Consider the following 21,441-nt stretch of genomic DNA (forward strand, 5'->3'; position numbering starts at 1 on the left):
CAGGCACCAGCGAGTAATCACCTGCCGGAACCCGGTGATTGACAGCTACGGCCACTAATTGCGGCGCGGGTAGGGTGCGCGAGTGCCTTGCACACGCCCCCTACCAGGAAATGCAAAATCACATATATACACACACGTGATTTTGCACAACCGTGCCGCCCTCTAGCAGTATTTCTGCTATAGGGTGGTCAGGAAGCGGTTGCCAACCATAAAATTAGTGATTTCTGCTCACCTTGTGTCCAGTGACAAAGGTCACCATGACAAGCTGTGATGGTTTATCACCCCTAAAAGGGAAAGCAAACAAAAAAATTCTAAAGTATGGAAAAACTAAAATCCATATTTCTCCAGTCTTTATAAACAGGCCCCTGTTGTACTGATATTCATTGTTAGGAATAGGCGGACTGCGGTATTTTTTGACAAAATTATACGGTACCTTCATTTGGCTTGGAGATGTCATTGTTGCAGCTGTTCTCTACAGAATGCATTTGGCTGATGACTACACCATCCCATAGACACCAGAGGAAACCTCAATACGAGTGATCTGTGAAATGAAACAGGAATATCAGGTATGATCAACAAAGGGGTATCAAGGGCAAGAATTACAATCATGAGTAACTAAAGTGACGTATTGAGGTCTTCTGTATCACTGCCATTGATTGCTATGTGTTAGAACTGGTCTTTGATGGCCTCATTGAATAAACCAGCTTGCCGCTATGTATCATAGAGCAGTAGTTTTCAATCTGGTCTTCACGTTTAAGTGCGTTGTGTGGTTGGTGGAGTTATAACTCTGTATTGGCTTCAATCGGTGTGGTAAGGCTCCAGAGTAGGGTTTCTCAACCAGGGTTCCATGGAACCCTATGGTTTCTCCAAAGGTTGCTAGGGGTTCCTTGAGCAATATCTGCCTCCCAGATAAGTTCCCACTGACACCATTGATCTTTTTATCGATCTGTAAGGGGTTAATTCCTCTAGGTGTCCACAAACGTAAGGAGCATTCTTCCCACTGACCATGCCATATCATGAGTTGTAGATATAGTCATTTTTAGACAGGGTTCCTTAAGACCGGAAAATCATTTCCAGGGTTCCTCTGTGTGAAAAGGTTGAGAAAGGCTGCTCTGGAGTCTAGAACAATTCCTCAGTTGGCACAGTAATCCTGAAAGCAATGGGCAATGACCATGACACTGATGCAGCAGAGGAGCGTAGCATCCTCCAAAAAGAGGTAGGAATGAGGCAGGAGCAAGAAGTGAAAAGGGGGATATCAGGAACTGGGGATTAATCAGAAGGAATAGGTGTCATTTCACCAACATGGCTTCATAGTAGAAGGCAAGCACAGCTTTCATTTCTAATTATCTGCTATCAGAGTAAGAAGTGTTCATAGGTTTACAATTGTGCACTTCCAACTTCATGGTAACAGTTTAGGGAAGGCTATTTTCTGTCCCAGCCCCCCGTGCACAAAGCCAGCTCCATAAAAGCATGGTTTAATGAGTTTGGTGTGAAGAAAACAAAGCCATGACCTTAACCCTACCAAAACACATTTGGAATTAATTGGAACACCAACTGTGAACCAGATCTTCTCATCCAAAATCAGTACATGACCCCACAAATGTTCTTTTGGCTGAATGGGTGCAAATTTCCACTCCAAACCCATGTGGAAAGCTTTCCCAGAATGCTGGAGGCTGGAAGGATTCAAAACATTAACACCCATGGTTTTTGGAATGGAATATCCGACAAACACATAGATTTGACAGTCAGGTGTCTACTTACCTTTACTTTGTTTTCCGGATGCTCCATTCAGTGTTGGGAACTGAATGAAATACCTGTTCATTCTAGATATGGAGGACCTGCGATTTGCAGCTTACACAAGGGCTTTTTTTCACTCCCTCCAGCTGCAGGTCAGCCAGGGAACGAAAGAAAGGCAAGTATATGCCGCTGGGGAGGGGATTAAAAAAAATCTAAAGTGGCAAAAAAAAAAAAATCTAGGTGGTACACTATTTTGGTAGAACATACTTTGAATCTTCTGCCAAAATAAACTGTTTTGCCTGCTAGCAATTATTTTTGTGTGTATATGCCAGGATTCTTCAAGTCAGGGTTCCATGGAATCCTAGGATTCCTCCAGATGTTGCACCTCCTTGAGCAATGAGCAATTTCTGCTTGGATCAGTTTCCACTGATACCATTATTCTTTTTGGCTATCTGTAAGGGGATATTTTTTCCCAAATGACCTCAAGTGTAAGGAGCATTATTCCCACTGACCAACACACTAATGTATCACGAGTTGTAGATATAGTCATTTTTAGCAGGGGTTCCTTGAGACCGGAACATTATTTCGAGGGATTCTCTGCGTTGAAAAAGTTGAGAAAGGCTGATCTATACTATACTGCCCAGGTCAGTGTACGCTCAACTGTATGATGCGAAGAATAGAACTGGCTGCCAGAATCATGCCAGGTCGTTATTGACCGCCCAATTGGCCAGAAGAAGTACAGGAGAAGATAATTGCAGAGTACGGGACGGAGCGGTGAAGGAGACCACAGGGCTGTTAACACTGGAGGATGACAAACTCTGCACTCTTACACATTATAGCAACAGTTCCTGCGGCCATTCCCCCTACAGTTTCACTTTAGCACAAGGCATATCAACCAGCACAGTATGGAATAACGCATGTATTTATATGTGACCCCCTGCCTTAGTCACTGACCCAAAACAAGTATGCAGCTACTGAGGACTGTCAACTGATCTTTGGATCTTGTTCCAGACCAGTGAATCAAAATTGATGACAGCAAGGCAGGGTGGATAAAAATCAATGATTTAAAAAAAAAGAAAAAAAAAAAAAATTTTTTTTTTTTTTAAATAGGATATTTTCGATTTAAAAATCTGATTTTTTTATTTAAAATCGGATTTTTTTTAAATAAAATGCTTTTTGAGGAAAATATATTACCATCCAAAGGTTATTAAATCATGAAATAAAGATTAGTTTTTTAATTATGTAGAATAAGGCTGTATATGTTTAATTGTTTTGGTAAATAAATTCCATGAATCCATTCACAATGTCATGCTCTTCCAGAGGTTTCTGTAAGATTATTGGGCAGTTTCTCTGCCTACAAGATATTATCACAGATGTTTGGTTTACTTTTGCAGTTCTCAAAACTGAATTTGACTCAGCGGAGATCACATGACTCTTCTTCACAGCAAAAATGTTATAACATGAACAGAGTTAAGAAAAAGACCTTCATCCTAACTTCTACAAACCTATGAATACAGAATCAACCCCTTCACTGCTAAGTTTCAAGAAGTTCAGTGAATAGAATAGAAACAATATTTTTCTGATTGTTTGGAGTGGAATAGATCTGCACAAGAAGAAAGTGACACTAAGTGTGAGGAGGAAGGGGCTGACAGTCTAAGTTTCTTAAAATATATATATTTTGTTTAGCCAAATTAGTTAACAAACATGGATGTTTAAGCCAATCACATCTGCTGGAATGTTATTGTTTCAGTTGAATAAATCTATTTAAATTGTTATTATTAAGGTAATGATTATTTTTCTCCTTCCTAAGTACAACAGAAAAGTTGTCCAAATATGAATGATTAACCTATTAAACTGGGGATAAAAAAACTAATATGAAAAGTTGTTATTCTAAAAATCTTCATCTACTTGTATATTAAAGTTATACCAGCAAGAATTAGTCTTTATGTAGAAAACTAGGATTTACATCAAGCCTTACTGACTAGTGATTTAAATCGTGATTTAAATCAGTTTGATTTAAATCAAATCCACCCTGCAGCAAGGCAACTAGCATTTTCTATTTCAATATTTTTATTAAAGAGGTTTTTGTTTTTATAAATACAAGCAGCTCATGATATGCCCACGTAGGGGGTAGAGCAGAATAACATACATAAACAGATACAAGTCAGCAGGGTGTATTAGCCAAATAACGGAACGTCCAATGACATCAAGGAGGGACGGCAAAAAGCCGAACAAAAAATAGTAGCAGCAGCAATCCATCATATTACTGGAAAAAAAAAAAAAAAAAACAAACAAAGAGGAAAAACCCCTACCGAGAAGCATCAACTCAGAACATACGGGAAAGGAAAAAAAAAATGCCAAACTGATAGGAAAAAGAAAATATAAAAACATAGAAAGAAATAAAGGAAGAAAGAAAGCTTCAGAAAGAAAACATGGAAGACTAGAGTCACGGATCCAGAGCTAGCACAGGCAACGACTATAAGAGTATATCATAAACTAGCAGAACTGTAAACTCATGAAACAAATATCTTAGATCATGCTTGAATATATAAAGTGAAAAATAAAATAGCTGCTAGCACTTAAGGTATCGGTAACTGTCCCGATGTAAACGTATATCATAAACGTACAGCGCAGTAAACTGATAAAAACGTAAATATCTTATATCATACTCGAATATATAAAGTGCAAACAAGTGCGTGAATAGTGCAATCAAATAAATAAATCACTGAGAGTCCGTGACAACCACAAATATTATACAGCAGGCAGTGAAAACTGCTAATGTCCTTTATCCAAGTGTGCAAGTGCAAACGTGCGGTTATTGATGAAGAGAATCCACCGCCTCAGATGGATGTACACTCACCAGACTGCAAGTAAATCAGCGCATCTGTTTATATCACACATCTGGGGGTATAATGACAGCTCCGGATTTACTCCTGCAGCTCCCTCCAGCCATCAGTTGGGGCAGGTGTCATCTAATCCTGGGGGGGGGGGGGGATCAGCTCAACCACAGGAGCCAGAAAGTGCTTATATAGTGCAGTATTTATTGATGAGTTTAAATCACAGTAGTAAGAAAACATCCACGTGGAATAATTAATACCATCAAATACCAAGATGGCCACCGCTCCTCGGTAGCGGCGGCATGTCATCAGCAATGTAGGCTCCCAACGCGTTTCGTGCGACAGCACGTCCTCAGGGGTATGCCCATTTTCCATCATACTACCAGGAAAAAAAAAAAAAAAAACAGAGGAAAAACCCCTACCGAGAAGTATCAACTCAGAACATACAGGAAAGGAAAAAAAATATGCCAAACTGATAGAAAAAAGGAAAAAGAAAATATAAAAACAGAAAGAAATAAGGAAGAAAGAAAGATTGAGAGAGAAAACATGGAAGAAAGGAAAACTAGAAGTCACAGATCCAGGGCTAGCACAGGCAACGACTATAAGAGGCCATAGCTAGTAGGAGGCAGGGATGGCAGGGAAGAACGTATCCAAGGTTCCCAAACCTTAAGGAATCTCGGATGAGAATCATGAAGACCGCTAGACATCTGTTCATTGATCAGCATAGCATTCATCTGGGTCTTCACCCCCTGGAAGACAACCAAAGGGGTTCTCCAAGATTGAGCTACAGCACGTTTGGCCAAAAGGCAACTAGCATTTTCACAAGAAGGTCAGCTATCACATGCTAAGTATCTCTCTCAGTGGAGGTCCTCTTTAATACACCCGTCTTCTTCAATGTTTATCGTCTGTTACTTGGAATATACTGCGGTTTGTGACACAGCGTTGTTATCTTCGTCTGCCCCACTTACCCTCTGCGCAGTTCATTCTGTCAGCGGAGGGAAAAGAGCAACAGTGTTAATTAGCCGATCGTGTTGAAAACGACTGTTTATGCTGCAGATCCAGACTGAACTGAGCCAGATAGTCGCCTCCATCTGTCGGCCTTTAATGAGGGGGAGGAAATATCCATCAGGGAGTCCAGATTAAAGACTGGAGGGTTCGACCGCTGCAGATCGGCATTCAAAAGGAGCGCCACACACACTGACCAGGAAAGGAACCAACACTAATTACCGCCATAATCATGTTTACAACTAGACGTCTGCAGAGAATGACAGTTTTCTAAATCACAATCACAAGTAAATTGTTTCTCTGTCTTGGGACAAACCAAAGGACTGCCGCAATATTTGCTCTAGATCAATGCGGGTCAACTTATGAGATACTTTAACTTCAGATTCTTGATAATCACGAGGAGCCTCCATAATATTCAATACATGTAATGTTATAGAAGACAGTCAGACTGTAGACGTAGCAGAGGAGATGGATAGTATGGAGGTATTGCATTACTGCAGGAGGTCTCCAAACTTCGGCCCACGGACCACATCTGGTCCCACAGAGAGGGTCAGTGGCATGTCCTTGGAACATTACCAGGGGTGTGGAAATAAAAAGAAATACTTTTAACCAAAACAGTATTTAAATCTGGGGTGCTTTTAGGAATGTCTGGGGCTTTGTTAACCACTTGCCGTCCGGCCGCTGTATATAAACGGCCAGACGGTGGCAGTCCAGGAGCGGGTTGCCATTTATGAAGCACCTCCGGTGGAACACCGATCGTCGGACGGGACCTCTGTGCGAGGTCCTGATCATGTGATCACCGATTGGCCAATCGGTGATCACATGCAGAGTAGTAAGCAAGATGTCACTTGTGACATCATTGCTTACTACGTTTGAAATCTGTGAATGATCACAGAGATCACATGGTACAGGGCTATTCACAACAGCCTTGTACCATGTGACAAGCTGTGACCAATCACAGCTCACACAGTAGTTCTGCAAGAATGCAGCCAGAGAGAAGGAGAAATGATTGCTTTTACAGCCTTTATGGGTATAAAAGCAGTGTTAAAAAAAAAAAAAAAAAAAAAAAATCACCCCCAACAAGTAGTACAGTGTCACCATGGTGACACTCTACTGCTGGGGTGACAGTATGTAGAAAAAAAAAAGAAGAAATATATTTAAATTATAATTTTTGGTTATAAACTAATTTGGTTATTTTTTTTACTAAAAAGATAGCTGAATTAATTTTGGCCAAGATTTATGACGAAATATTTGCAAAATTTTATAAGAAACTTTTTCTCAAAATTTTTGGACTTTTCATTTATATAGCAAAAAAAATAAAAATCCTAGTGGTGAATAAATACCACCAAAATAAAGCTTTATCTGTCTCAAAAAAATGCTAACAAATTCATATGGGTACAGTGTTGCATGACCGTGCAATTGTCATTCAAAGTGTGATAGCGCTGATAGCTGAAAATTGGCCTGGACAGGAAGGGGGGGAAAGTGTCCGGACTTGAAGTGGTTAAAACGAAAGCAGCTTTATGGCGACTTTAACGTTTAATGTTTTTAACATTGTGCTTTTTATCTCCTCCTCACCTCCCTGCCTGACTCTAGCATTGCATCCAGGGACTAGCAGGGAGGGGAGAGACCTTGCAGTATAACTAGCTCCGATTGGGTGCTCATCAGAAAAGGGGAGTGGGCTCTCTTAAATGCTCAGAAGCACATTTGCTGAGTAAATAAGACGTCGGCCCCAATGAGAAAAAAAAATTAAAAACTCTATTCTTTAGGTCACCTTTCCACATGGAAGCACTCAGGTTCTCAGTACTAGCGCCTGCCGAGCAACCAAATCAAGCTGCGGTGTCCGCTCCGTTAGGCCCTGGTCACACCTGGGTGTATTGGGATTGTGGCAGAATAGCTGCGATTCTGCCTGCAATCCAAACACGCACTACAATCGCAAAAACGCATATTCAGGTGTCATTTTCAATGGCACCTAAAACAGTGTAGTTTTGCCGCAATTGTCACGCGATTTACTGCGCAACAACCTCAGCAAACTGCATTGCGTGAAGCTTGTCACCCAAAAAGGAGCAGGAGCTTCTTTCGGGTGACAAGCTTCACGCCATGCGAATTGTCACGCGGCAAAACCGTACCACGTTTTAGGTGCCATTGAAAATAATGGCACCTGAACCTGCGTTTTGTGATAGCGGGCAGAATCGCAGCAATTCTGCAGTGATCCCAAAACACCCGTGTCTGAATGGAACCGCCCTGGTTCACACATATGCAATTATGGATGCATTTTCAAACTCATAGATTCGCATGACAGGCTAGATATTATGTGTTGCTATTGAGGTGGTTTACACAGTTGCGATTCTACATGCATTGCGTTTTAGGTGTCATTACAAAAAAAAAAAAAGGTCCTGTGCAAGTTTGTAGTGGTGCGTTCCTGACTCGCAAATGATAGAGCAGAGTGGCATGCGGAGATAAGTGTTCACATAGGATTGCTTCTGATAGGCGATTTTGCATTGACGTCAACGAGCGGCGATTTCGCATTGACGTCAACGAGCGGCGATTTCGCATTGACGTCAACGAGCGGCGATTTCGCATTGACGTCAACGAGCGGCGATTTCGCATTGACGTCAACGAGCGGCGATTTCGCATTGACGTCAACGAGAGGCGATTTCGCATTGACGTCAACGAGCGGCGATTTCGCATTGACGTCAACGAGCGGCGATTTCGCATTGACGTCAACGAGAGGCGATTTCGCATTGACGTCAACGAGAGGCGATTTCGCATTGACGTCAACGAGAGGCGATTTCGCATTGACGTCAACGAGAGGCGATTTCGCATTGACGTCAACGAGAGGCGATTTCGCATTGAAGCCAACGAGAGGCGATTTCGCATTGAAGCCAACGAGAGGCGATTTCGCATTGAAGCCAACGAGAGGCGATTTCGCATTGAAGCCAACGAGAGGCGATTTCGCATTGAAGCCAACGAGAGGCGATTTCGCATTGAAGCCAACGAGAGGCGTTTTCGCATTGAAGCCAACGAGAGGCGATTTTGCATTAAAGCCAACGAGAGGCGATTTCGCATTAAAGCCAACGAGAGGCGATTTTGCATTGAAGTCAATAGGAGACGATTTTGCATCAATAGAACACTGAAGTAAGAGAGAAATTTGATAGGTAAACTGATTTAAGAGGGGGCTCTGGTGGGGACCCTGATGTAAGGGGATGCTCTGACAGGGTTCCTGATTTAAGGGGGGACACTAATAAGGACCTTGATGTAAGCAGGGCTCAGATGGGGATCCTGGTATAAAGATGACTCTGATGGGGATCCTGATGTAAAGGGAGGTCTCTGTTGGGACTTTTTTTGGCCTGTGAATATTTGTAACATATAAGAAAATGTACTGAAGTTTGGAGAACACTGCATTAGTGGTTAGAATCTGGAGACATGATACAGAAGACAGTAGACAAGGTACTGCAGATAGTACAAAATACTACATAAGTGGTTGGAAAGTGGATAAATGCTACAGAAGACTGCCAGAGACTGGAGACATAATAGAGGATATAGCCTCTAAGCATAGAGATATTGCATGAGTGGTTGGAGACCAGACAGGCTGGAGAAGGCAGTCAGACTAGGGCACACGTTACATGAGACCAGGGCGAGGTTGAAGGGTGGCTGCCTTGACAGTTTCAAGAGAAGGGGCACAAAAAGGGCAGGACCTGCAACCAGCACTGCAAAAGTAGTTCCCAGCTCATGGGTTTGGGGCACGTTGGCCTTTTTCCTGCTTCCCTGGAGCTTGGAGACTTCTAAAAGATTTGGGTGGGCAGAAGTCTCCAATCCTGTGTCCAGATCTTAGTGGAGACCTGCAGGCCATGTGAGTCCACAGGTGTGCATATTCATTATAAGCTAGGCCTGACCATAGCTCAAGGCTCCCATTTGGTGACAGCGTCCTCTCAGGAGATAGTTGTGTGCTCCCGCCAGGAGGGACGTATGTTGCTGTTAAGAGACTACACCCAATGATGGCGGGATTGCTGGCCCACGGGACTGGAAGTATCAGGAGCGAGTCCAAGGGACTGGGATGAGTCCATAAGTCTCAAAAGATAAAGTCCGGGGTGTCAGGGGAACACCTATTGAGAGGCCAGGATTGGGCCTGTATAGCTGAAGCTTTAACACTAGGCTGTGTGAGTCCGGAAAACCCAGAGAGCCAAGTGTGAGGGACCAGTGCCAATAGCAGTGGTGGTTCTGTCAATAGAACGAGGTGGATCTGTATTTTTCTGTTTTTGCCATGTGAAACTGAAACCCCTGTGTGGGAAAGTTTTGCAAACAATTTTTTCCATTTTCAATAAATGTAAGCCAGAAAGCCTTTAAAATACAATTTGGACTGGCATAGGCTTCACTAATACTCATCTACCATTGAGCATAATCACCCCAATATCACAGGGTATAGGTCATCTACCATTGAGCATAATCACCCCAATATCACAGGGTATAGGTCATCTACCATTGAGCATAATCACCCCAATATCACAGGGTATAGGTCATCTGCCATTGAGCATAATCACCCCAATATCACAGGGTATAGGTCATCTGCCATTGAGCATAATCACCCCAATATCACAGGGTATAGGTCATCTGCCTTTGAGCATAATCACCCCAATATCACAGGGTATGTTTGCTAAACAGCTGTATATACTTGCCAATGGAAGCATTTTATGCATTTGTATTACCTGAATTAGTTATTCCTGTTTGTATCTCTCACTGCAGTAGCACAGGAGAGAACAGCACTAAATAAATCAATAATAACCACAAATATAAAGATACGGCTCTTGGTTACTGGAGACAAAAAATGCTTTTTGCAGGACTGAAAGCTGAACTCCAGGCAGATATCAAAGACAAAAATGAACACAGATTTGTATTCATTAATTATTATTATTCAGGATATATATTATTATACAGGATATATATTATTATTATTATTATTCAGGATATATATTATTATTATTATACAGGATTTATATATTATTATTATACAGGATTTATATATTATTATTATACAGGATTTATATATTATTATACAGGATTTATATATTATTATTATACAGGATTTATATATTATTATTATACAGGATTTATATATTATTATTATTATACAGGATATATATTATTATTATTATACAGGATTTATATAGTGCCAACACTTGGCTCAGCACTTTACAATATAAAGGGGGAAAGTACAATTACAATACAAGTCAAAACAGGAGTAATAAAAGGAATTAATACATCATTCCATGTGTTTTTTCATTGTAAGCAGTGGAGAAATTTGACGTCCGTTTTTATATCAGTCATGACTTTGATTCTGGTTTTGACATTAGCGTTTTGCAGTCTCCTGTACAGCAGAGCTCAGACTGAGGGAGGCAGAAGCAGAACAAGAGGACAATCAGCTGTGCTGCAGTGCTAATCTGTTAACGAGGAGCATGCCCGGGAGGAGAGAGCAAAGTGTGTCTCAGGGTGGAGAGGACATCTGTAAGTGGCACCTAAAGAGGAATTTCACCCCATCAAAAATGAAATTTTAAAGGATAGGTTCACTTTTTAGTAAAAAATAAAGCTCGTAGGAGGAGTTTTCATTCTGCTCTGACTGTCCTTTCAGGCTGCGTAACCCGACCCTCTGTCTGGACAGCTCTGATTGGCCCTGTGCACAGGCACTCCCAAAACAAACCTCTAGCCATACACACCAAACAGAGCATGTATAGACTTGCCACTGCTATGCTGTACTATGGCAAATGGATTGGAGACAGTAAAAGAAGGAGAGGATCAGAAGACAAGTTTAAAACAGCCTTTTTACACAAAGTGAAGGACTAACCTCTTCGGTTCCACAGTGAGTAAAACACGCATGCTTTACTGCATATACAGACTGATTTTACTGTTGTGGGTTTAGTAACACTTTCAGCCCCAACACCACCAATCAACAGTCCAATGTCAGTCATAGGGGCTCTGGCATTCAATTGTTAAGCTGCCTTTACACCTGGGCATTTCTGAAACGTGTCGTGCTTGTGGTGCCATTGATTGCTAAATGGCACCCCAAGCACTGGTAGACGACTCGCATTTTTCCATGCGGCAAATGGGCTACAAAATGTGCCACAATGTTTTGTTCAAAAACGCCCCAAGCTCCGCTTCAAAAAAAAAAAAAAAGGCGCTTCTTTGGGGCATCTGTCACACAGAGTAATCCATTCTTGTGAATGGTCTGCCCCATGCATGCTGAGAGGAAATCCCAAAATGTGCTAAAAAAAAAAAAACACAAAAAAAGAAACAACCACATGCAGGAACGCTGGTTCCCACTACTCCTTGCAGTGAATGCAGCATTAAATGGCAAGGAGTGGAGGAATAGTGGCAAAGTCCATTAAACAGTTTTCAAGTGGAATTGGGAGGCAGACCAGAACACGAAAGCTTTCCCTCGAGTCATATGGCCACTGGATGAACTTCTGCATGCTGGCCCATGTTCACAAGGCCTAAGGCAATGTCATCCTAATGATCCTGCTGCTGACAAGAAGCATCACAATACAGGGGCAAAAGAGGTAGAAAACTCACCTACAACCAGGTGTTGCTCCCTCTGATTGGATGAGTGAGCTGTCGCTCCCACATCGACATTCTACAGTACTTCGGTCAGCACGGGTGCAACACCATGCTCATCCAACCAGTCACATTAGTGATCCTGTTGTTGGCAAGAAGGATCATTATGCATGGCAAGCAAGGTAGGACAACACTCACCTAAAACCATGCGTTGCTCCCTTGCTGAATGGATGAGTGAGCTGTCGCACCTACACTAGCATTCTCCATTGTGCAGTGTTTCGGTCAGCAAGGGAATGACAAAATGCTCATTCAACCAGCAAGGCAGAAATATACGGAACAAGGTCTTTTCTTTGCATTTTGTAACTCTCCTGTCACTGGTTGGCTCTTGATTGCAACAGGATCACTACTGCGTCAAACACAACTGTCCCGTACAGCAGAACAGCCCTTATTGTGAAAAATTTCAACTGCTGTCACCGCTCACTTTTGAGCAACTGAATACTGTCTTGTAATGGCAATGCTGGATGCAATAACTAAAAGCAAGTCATATACACAGTGGCTAAATGGTTAGCACTTCGGCCTGGCAGTACTAGGGTCGTTGGTTCGAATCCCAACCATGGCACCTCCTGTCTGGAGTTTGCATGTTCTCCCTGTGCCTGCGTGAGTTTCCTCCAGGTACTCCGGTTTCCTCCCACACTCCAAAGACATGCTGGTAGGTTAATTGGATCCGGTCTAAATTGTCCCTAGTATGCGTATCTATGAATGTGAGTTAGGGACCTTAGATTGTACACCCCTTGAGGGTTAGGGTCTGATGTGAATGTACAATATATATGTAAAGCGCTGCGTAAATTGACGGCGCTATATAAGTACCTGAAATAAATAAGAAATTAAAATAATACACACACACACACTTTTAACCAGCATTTACACCATTAATTATTCTACGCATATGAAAGACCTCTACCAAATGAACGCCTGCCCTGGCACATCATAGCATTCACTCAGCACTGAAAGAAATAACAGAATCCAACTGCAATATTTTTGCACTGACAAAACCTCCGCTTTTATTATCACACAACACACAGGAGGATATATCTTATAGTCATCACAATCTGCATAACACACACTACTAATAATGTGAGCATTACAGCACGAAATAGACATTATTTTGACACCAAAGCTATGTGAAGGCAGGAAGGAACAGAACCCATCGGAACCATAGTGCACAGGGGGTCACGGGGAAGCCGTAAACGCGACCAATCAATGAGCCCATATAGCCTTGGCAAGAGTCCCAGTGTCAGAGCGTCCTTGTCTGCTAGGAGGCTCCCCATGGATCCCATTTAAACCGACGGTTTAAACCATTTTCCTGGCAGCTTTCCCAAAGTGGGCAGGCGCCACACCCACTCCAGGAGGAACAAGCAGAAATGTTCCATGAGGATAACAGAGTCATGCCCAGCCACCATATTGAATCAACATCATTCTCTAAAAAGTCACTTTTTCTTCAGATCAGCTTTTTATCTACCCTAAACTTCTTCTCATCTACACTAACTTAAAGATTTCTAACTTCTCAAGCAAGTAGACATCTTTAAACAGGTTCTTATCTTTTACTAGATGTCAAACACGTTCAATCCCACAAACAAGTTCTTATCTTGCCTCAAGCAGTCTGATATCTTGTGACTCTGTTCCTTTAGCTTAGAAAAATGACATCAATGTCTCATGCTCCTGGCATTTGGGCAACAATGCTTTATTGTAAAAATTACCCAAGAAACAAAGGGCCCAAGGCCAACACATTTCATAGGCATTACACCTCTGAACAAAAGGTCATGGACCAAACTGTACACTAGTGTCCGCTAAGGCCACATACACTTGCTAGGCTACTGCTGCATTCTGGAGTTACATCGGGTAGTCAAAAGAAAGTAGATGCACATGTTCCTCTTGTTATTCAGCCAAACATTTATTCCTTCGCAGGAAAGACTGAAAACATCCAATATATTTCTCAAGAGCTTTTCTCCACTGCTGCGTATTTGTACAAAAACATCTCACCTTGAGCCAAAAATACAAAATCTCCATTCCAATTACTTATCTCTGAACAGGCATACAAAGAGCGCCAACCAACACCCAAGACAGCAAACTGGCATCTGGCCTACTGTGGCTGAAAAAAAGAATATATTTTTTTGTTACTAGAAAAAAGGAGATTTCGAACACCGTACATGAAAAAGATGACATTTTGGTTGTTCTATAGTTGCTAAATAATCACAAATTCTACAGCCCCCCGGCTAGCAAAAAAAAAAAGTCAGTCCCCCCACCACAACTACTTGTCTTTATGCAGCTTTCTTTTGCCCTGTAAATGCTTTATTTCGATCACTAGAGAAGCAATCAATTATTGCCCCATCTAAAGTACTGCTCAATCAGCCTGTGATCAAGCAGCAGTGGCATGAAAAGCGAACAATTATACCAACTCTAAGCCAAAAATGGCTCATGCCTCCAACTAGATGGTGCTAGCTGCACATTCATTTCTCTCCCCCCCCCCCCCCCAAATGCAAGAATCATAAAGAAGGGTTGTCTGTGCCCCTTTGGGTAGATTTCCCTTTGCATCCTTATTGCAGAGACAAAACAGGAAGTTAGTTGAAATTTTCTCCATGTAAAAGGTAAAAATTCAACTAACTTCCTGGCCATACAAGTATAGGTTGGGTAGATTTCCCTTTGTGTCCTTATTTCACAAACAAAAACAGGAAGTTAAAAGGTTTTTCCATGTGGGGGTAAATCTATCAATACTCGCTGGCAAATTCATGCAGGCTCCACCTCCGCAACATCTCCAAAATAAGTTCGTTCCTAACCCCAGACACTACTAAACAACTCATTCACTCCCTTATTATATCACGACTCGACTACTGCAACTCCCTTCTCAGCGGCCTACCTCATCACAGACTATCCCCGCTTCAGTCTATCCTGAACTCAGCGGCCAGACTCATCCACCTTACCAACTGCTCCGTATCCGCCACCCCCCTCTGTCATTCCCTCCACTGGCTTCCGATTGTCCAGCGCATAAAATTCAAACTACTAACATTGACGTACAAAGCTGTTCATAATACTGCCCCAAACTACCTCACCGACCTGATATCCACATACCACCCAACACGTACTCTCCGCTCCTCACAAGACCTCCTACTCTTCAGTTCCCTGGTCTCCTCCTCCCATGCCCGACTCCAGGACTTCTCCAGGTCTTCCCCTATCCTCTGGAACTCACTACCCCAATCCATCAGACTGTCATCTACTCTCCTCACCTTTAAGTGCACCCTGAAAACCCATCTCTTCAGGGAAGCCTACCCCGCTCTCACCTAACAGCCGATCTCCTCCACTCCTCCTACCACTCCATCCCCCACAGCAATTTCCACCTGTACCACTATCCCCTCCCTCCTAGATTGTAAGCTCCATAGAGCAGGGCCCTCGAACCCGTTGTGTATTGTATTGTTACTGTATTGTCTCATGTACTGTCTCCCACTATAATGTGCAGCGCTGAGCAAACTTTTTGGCACTATATAAAATACTGTATAATAATACTCGGCTGTTATCAGAGCAACAGCCCCCACTGGAATATACCCCCTCACCTCCTGTTTCTGGAACGTGTATTTAGGTGTTGTCACAAGTTAGCCTGCAGTTTGTTTGTGTTCTTACCTCCTTGCTGCAGTGCTGTTCCTGATCCCTTTCACATGTGTTTGTCTGTGCTCACCTATGGGCGTCGTCTGCTGTTTTCTGGGTTTTATTTCCTTCCCTTCCATCACTTCCTGGCCCGCCTCCTCGTTTGCGTGTCTATATAAGACATGCTCAGTCTAGGCCACTTTGCCTGAGCAACCGCCTAGTTCCTGTGTGTTGCTATTGCCTGTATCAACTACTCGTGTACTAACCCCAGCGGCGGTCTCTGACTGTGCTTGTTTTCCGCCTGTCCTTGCCTCGGCTAGTCTATTAGATTTCCTTTTGTCTCCTCCCATTGTGCTCCGCTCCTGCGAGCGGTCTCCTCATCCTCAGCTGGGCGTACCCAGGGGCCGCAACCTGGTCCCAGCTTGCTGCAAGTCCATCCTAATCATCAGGGGCTCTGGTGAAGAAGCAGGCTGGGGCAAGTTGACTATCTACAAGGGCTCACAGTGGACCCTGAACTCACTATATCCGCTCTCCCCGGACCCCGCATTCACTATATCCGCTCTCCCCGGACCCCGCATTCACTATATCCACTCTCCCCGGACCCTAAATTCACTATATCTGCTCTCCCCGGACCCTGCATTCACTATATCCACTCTCCCCAGACCCTGCATTCACTATATCCGCTCTCCCCGGACCCTGCATTCACTATATCCGCTCTCCCCGGACCCCGCATTCACTATATTCGCTCTCTCCAGACCCCGCATTCACTATATCCGCTCTCCCCGGACCCCGCATTCACTATATCCGCTCTCCCCGGACCCCACATTCACTATATCTGGCCTCTCACAGTACATAAAACATGGAAATGCAATTATTTTAGTAAATAGAAACTGCTAAATACCTTTTTTCATCTGCAGTATATAGCAATCTTGTGACGTCTATCAATGTTCAGCAGAGGATGTAGAACCTCTGACCTCTGTCTGGACAGTGCTGATTGGCCCTGTACTTATCACATGCACTCTCCCAAGAAAAAAAAAAAAAAAACCTAGCAAAACTAAACTGAGCATGTGCAGAATGCCTACGGTTCAGTCTGTCTTATCAGGAGATAAGACATGGACATTTGAACAAGAGGAGGAGCAGAGAAGACGGCATTAAACTGCCTTTTTACACAATGCAAAGGATTAGCCCCTTAGGTTCCACAGTGAGTATAACCAGCATGCTTTACTGCATATACAGACTGATTGTACTGTTGTGGGTTTAGTAACACTTTAAAGCGGTAGTAAACTCCACTTGTCCCCACTTAGATATACACATGTATAGCAGCCGGTGACGTCACCGGCGCATGCGCACTGCGCTTTAAACTGACAACATACTCGAGTAAGCAGTCTATTCAGGGTGCTGTGCCGTAATTGTAACTCTGGTGCGCAAGGTCAGGAGTGACTATCGCGGGTCGGCCATTCAAACGGCCGAAGCCTGGGCCCCCAGTAGGAAGACCCGGGGATGGAATCCCTATCAGCAGCGACAACACGCCACGGGGGGGGGGGGGGGGGATCTGTTTTACAGGCAAAGTCTGCTGGTGTATACTAGCACATTATGACATTAACCTGCAGGGGGACCGTTTATTTTTTACTATCACTTTAACATAGGTCCATTCTTTTGTAATTCTATTAACATTGCTCATAAAATGAGAGAGAATACTTACCTGTCCTCTTTAACCCACCGCCTGTTCAGTAAAACCCTCCTCTGAAGTCTACTGGTAACCCAATGCCTCCAGGATTATTGATCTTTTGGGTCTCCGTAGTGTCTCCTGCTGACCTCCAATAATTACAGCAGTAACATCCAGCAAGCAGGAGGAAGGGAGAGCCTTGGGAGAACCCAAAAGATCGACAAACCTGGAAGGGTCAATTTCCCTGCAGACTTCAGAGGAGGATTTCTACTGAATGGTGAAGGTAACACAGTGGCTACCATTTCAGCCTTGCAGTACTGGGATCCTCAGTTTGAACCAAGGCCAGAACACAATTTTCATGTTCTGTGTTGGCATGGGTTTCCTCCGGGTTCTCTGGTTTCCATCCACACTCCAAAGGCATGTTGGTTAGAAAAATTGGCTTTTGTCTAAATGTTCCCTAGCACCACCTTTTTCATCCTGGGGTGCCTTGGTGTTTCTTCAGGGGTGCCTTAGCAAAATGCCTAAAAAGTTGCCCAAAAATTGTATACAAGCCAACAGGCGGACCAAGTCTGCCTTTTAGTTACACAAAGTCACAGGTTTTCATTATGCACCAATAAAACCTTCTAGCCATCAGCATCCCAACAACCAATGACATCACCACTAGATCAGAAGGACATCGGTCATCTGCACAGCATCCTTGTTTGCCCTCCCCACCCCTCTCTGTCAACGCTGGGATAACATTAGCTGAGTGATGGAAGAATATTTGATTTGGAAGAATAAATCACCTCTAAACATTGGGTGTCCATGTTGTGGATGTTGATGCTTTATGTACAATTATTAGAATAGTTTTTTTTAAATTTTAGAATAGGGTGCCTCGAGGCTGTCCATCATTCTAAAGGGTGCCTCGGGGCTGTCCATCATTCTAAAGGGTGCCTCGGGGCTGTCCATCATTCTAAAGGGTGCCTCGGGGCTGTCCATCATTCTAAAGGGTGCCTCGGGGCTGTCCATCATTCTAAAGGGTGCCTCGGGGCTGTCCATCATTCTAAAGGGTGCCTCGGGGCTGTCCATCATTCTAAAGGGTGCCTCGGGGCTGTCCATCATTCTAAAGGGTGCCTCGAGGCTGTCCATCATTCTAAAGGGTGCCTCGAGGCTGTCCATCATTCTAAAGGGTGCCTCGAGGCTGTCCATCATTCTAAAGGGTGCCTCGAGGCTGTCCATCATTCTAAAGGGTGCCTCGAGGCTGTCCATCATTCTAAAGGGTGCCTCGAGGCTGTCCATCATTTCAAAGGGTGCCTCGAGGCTGTCCATCATTTCAAAGGGTGCCTCGAGGCTGTCCATCATTTCAAAGGGTGCCTCGAGGCTGTCCATCATTTCAAAGGGTGCCTCGAGGCTGTCCATCATTTCAAAGGGTGCCTCGAGGCTGTCCATCATTTCAAAGGGTGCCTCGAGGCTGTCCATCATTCTAAAGGGTGCCTCGAGGCTGTCCATCATTTTAAAGGGTGCCTCGAGGCTGTCCATCATTTTAAAGGGTGCCTCGAGATTGTCCATAATTGTAAAGGGTGCCTCGAGATTGTCCATAATTGTAAAGGGTGCCTTGACTGAAAAAAAGGTTGAGAGACACTGCTCTAGCATATGTAAGTAAGCTTGTAAGATAGAGACCTTAGATCAGCCTCTCTCAACCTTTTCAATCCAGAGGAACCCTTGAAATAACTTTGCAGTTTTCCAGGGAATGCCTGCTAAAAATTACAATAATACATTAGTGTGATGGTCAACGGGAAGAATGCTCCTTACACTTGCGGTCATTGGGAAGAATTACCCCCTTACAGATAGCTAAAACATCAATGGTGTCAGTGGGAACTTATCTACGAGGCAGAAATTTCTCATTGCTCAAGGAACCCCTAGCAACCTCTGGAGGAACCCTACAGTTCCTGGATGAGAAACCCTGCCTTAGATTGTAAGCTCCTCAAGGGCAGGGACTGCTTTGAAGGTACAATATGTAAAGCATTGTGTAAAATTCTGGCATTTTATACATACCTATAATAAATAAATAAGTAGAGGCGGCGCAGGCAGCAGAAAACCTGAGTATTTATTGTCTTATTTGTTTGATGTGTCTGGTTTGGAAAAGGTTATGTCATGCAAGGGTGACTTTAAGAGGACAGAAGCTCTTTGGTATATACGGGTGTGCGCTGTGTAATCTGTTGTGGATGTCAGCAGCGACACATTATGATTCAAGCCTTCAGAGCCGCCTGGAAATAGAACCCGCACGGCATCAGCAAAGGCTTCATTTCCACGACACTCTTGTGCTATTAGCGGACGAGCTTCTGAGCGCTCTGAAAGCACATTTCAAAAATGGGACAGCGTAATGCAGAATAAATTACCCCGTGCTCGGCGGCAGCGCCGAGATTTTTCATTTGAATGATACTGACTGCAAATTGAACTGGAATTTCATCTTCCATCGGACGCTAACCGGATTTTCAGAGGGACCAGATATCAATATACTGTGACAAGAAGGCTGTGTTTCAAAATTGATGTCAATTACCAGTGGAACCCGAGACGGCCAGAAATATCACACATATTACTTCTGTCGACTGTGTTACTTTTCATGTTGCTAATAGTCCATGTGCAGGAAAATGATGGCGTGTCATGCCATTAAGGTTCCTTTCAACACTTTTGTTTTTTTTTAAATTTATTTAGCACAAATGAAAAATGCACATGCAACAAAAACAACACCAACGTCCTATTCACGTCAATGCAAGTGTTGAGTGACACTCTATAGTATTCCCCTTCACTCCTTTCCCTGGGTGCTGCAAAAAAGGTTATGCAGGGAGGAGCAGAGAAGCTGGGCCAGCACAGGCAGTAATTAGACACTCCCAGAAGAGGAAAAAGGCTATGACTTGCAAGGAGGGAGGGGGTTGTGCTAAGAAACTGACTCTGCTGAAGCAGTCATATTTACTAGCAAGTTTACAGCCACACTTCACGTCAATAGAAAAAAAAAAAAAAAAAATCTTTATGGAAGGGAAAAACACTACATTTAAAATACGTGATATTTTTATGCTTTTTCCTGCACATTTTTTTAATTGATTGGTGACATGATCTCTAACACGATTTTGTTTAAAGGCAAGAAAATCCTTACTTTGTGTGCCTCTCTGTTTCACTACTTTACAAGCAGCATGACTTCTGAATTAGGCTCGGATCACACTGCCGTGACTTGGGATCCAACTTGTGAGACCCCAAGCTGCATGACTTGGGCTCCGACTTGGGAGACCCCAAGCTGCATGACTTGGGAGACCCCAAGCTGCATGACTTGGGCTCCGACTTGGGAGACCCCAAGCTGCATGACTTGGGAGACCCCAAGCTGCATGACTTGGGCTCCGACTTGGGAGACCCCAAGCTGCATGACTTGGGAGACCCCAAGCTGCATGACTTGGGAGACCCCAAGCTGCATGACTTGGGATCCGACTTGGGAGACCCCAAGTTACATGACTTGGGCTCTGACTTAGGAGACCCCAAGTTACATGACATGTGAAATCCCATGATAATCAATGAGAGCTGTCTTAACCACTTGCCTACTGGGCACTTTTACCCCCTTCGTGCCAAGGCCAATTTTCAGCTTTCACTGCTGTCACACTTTGAATGACAATTCCATGGTCATGCAACACTGTATCCATATGAAATTTTTATCTTTTTTTTTTCACTCAAACAGAGCTTTCTTTTGGTGGTATTTGATTATTACTATTTATTCCACACCACTCGGTTTTATTTTTTGCACTATAAACAGAAAAAGAGCAAAGAATTCGAAAAAAAAGTTTTTGTTACTGTTCTAAAATTTTGAAAACAGGTAATTTTTCTCCCTCACTGATGTGCGTTGATGAGGCTGCACTGATAGGCTGCACCGATGAATCAGCACTGATGAGGCTGCACTGATAGGCAGCAATGATGGGCGGCGATGACTGATGACACTGATTGGAGGCACTGCTCATCAGTGCAGATATCCTATGACATTTGCCGGTTATCGGC

The 21,441-nt window shown here is 43.4% G+C and overlaps 1 protein-coding gene across 2 annotated transcripts in view; it reads right to left on the reverse strand.

Moving 5' to 3' along the window:
* Positions 1 to 21,441, reverse strand: part of ZFAT (zinc finger and AT-hook domain containing) — a 397,998-nt gene that overhangs the window by 330,227 nt on the left and 46,330 nt on the right. For both annotated transcript variants that reach the window (XM_089685952.1, XM_089685951.1), the window contains exon 2: positions 434 to 541. In XM_089685952.1, the coding sequence (XP_089542078.1) occupies positions 434 to 485 (52 nt within the window). In that variant the 5' untranslated portion in view covers positions 486 to 541. The remainder of the gene's footprint in view (positions 1 to 433; positions 542 to 21,441) is intronic.

Source organism: Staurois parvus, unplaced genomic scaffold, assembly GCF_062004578.1.
Source record: "Staurois parvus isolate SC_StPar_1 unplaced genomic scaffold, SC_StPar_1.0 ptg000389l, whole genome shotgun sequence".
NCBI lineage: Eukaryota > Metazoa > Chordata > Amphibia > Anura > Ranidae > Staurois > Staurois parvus.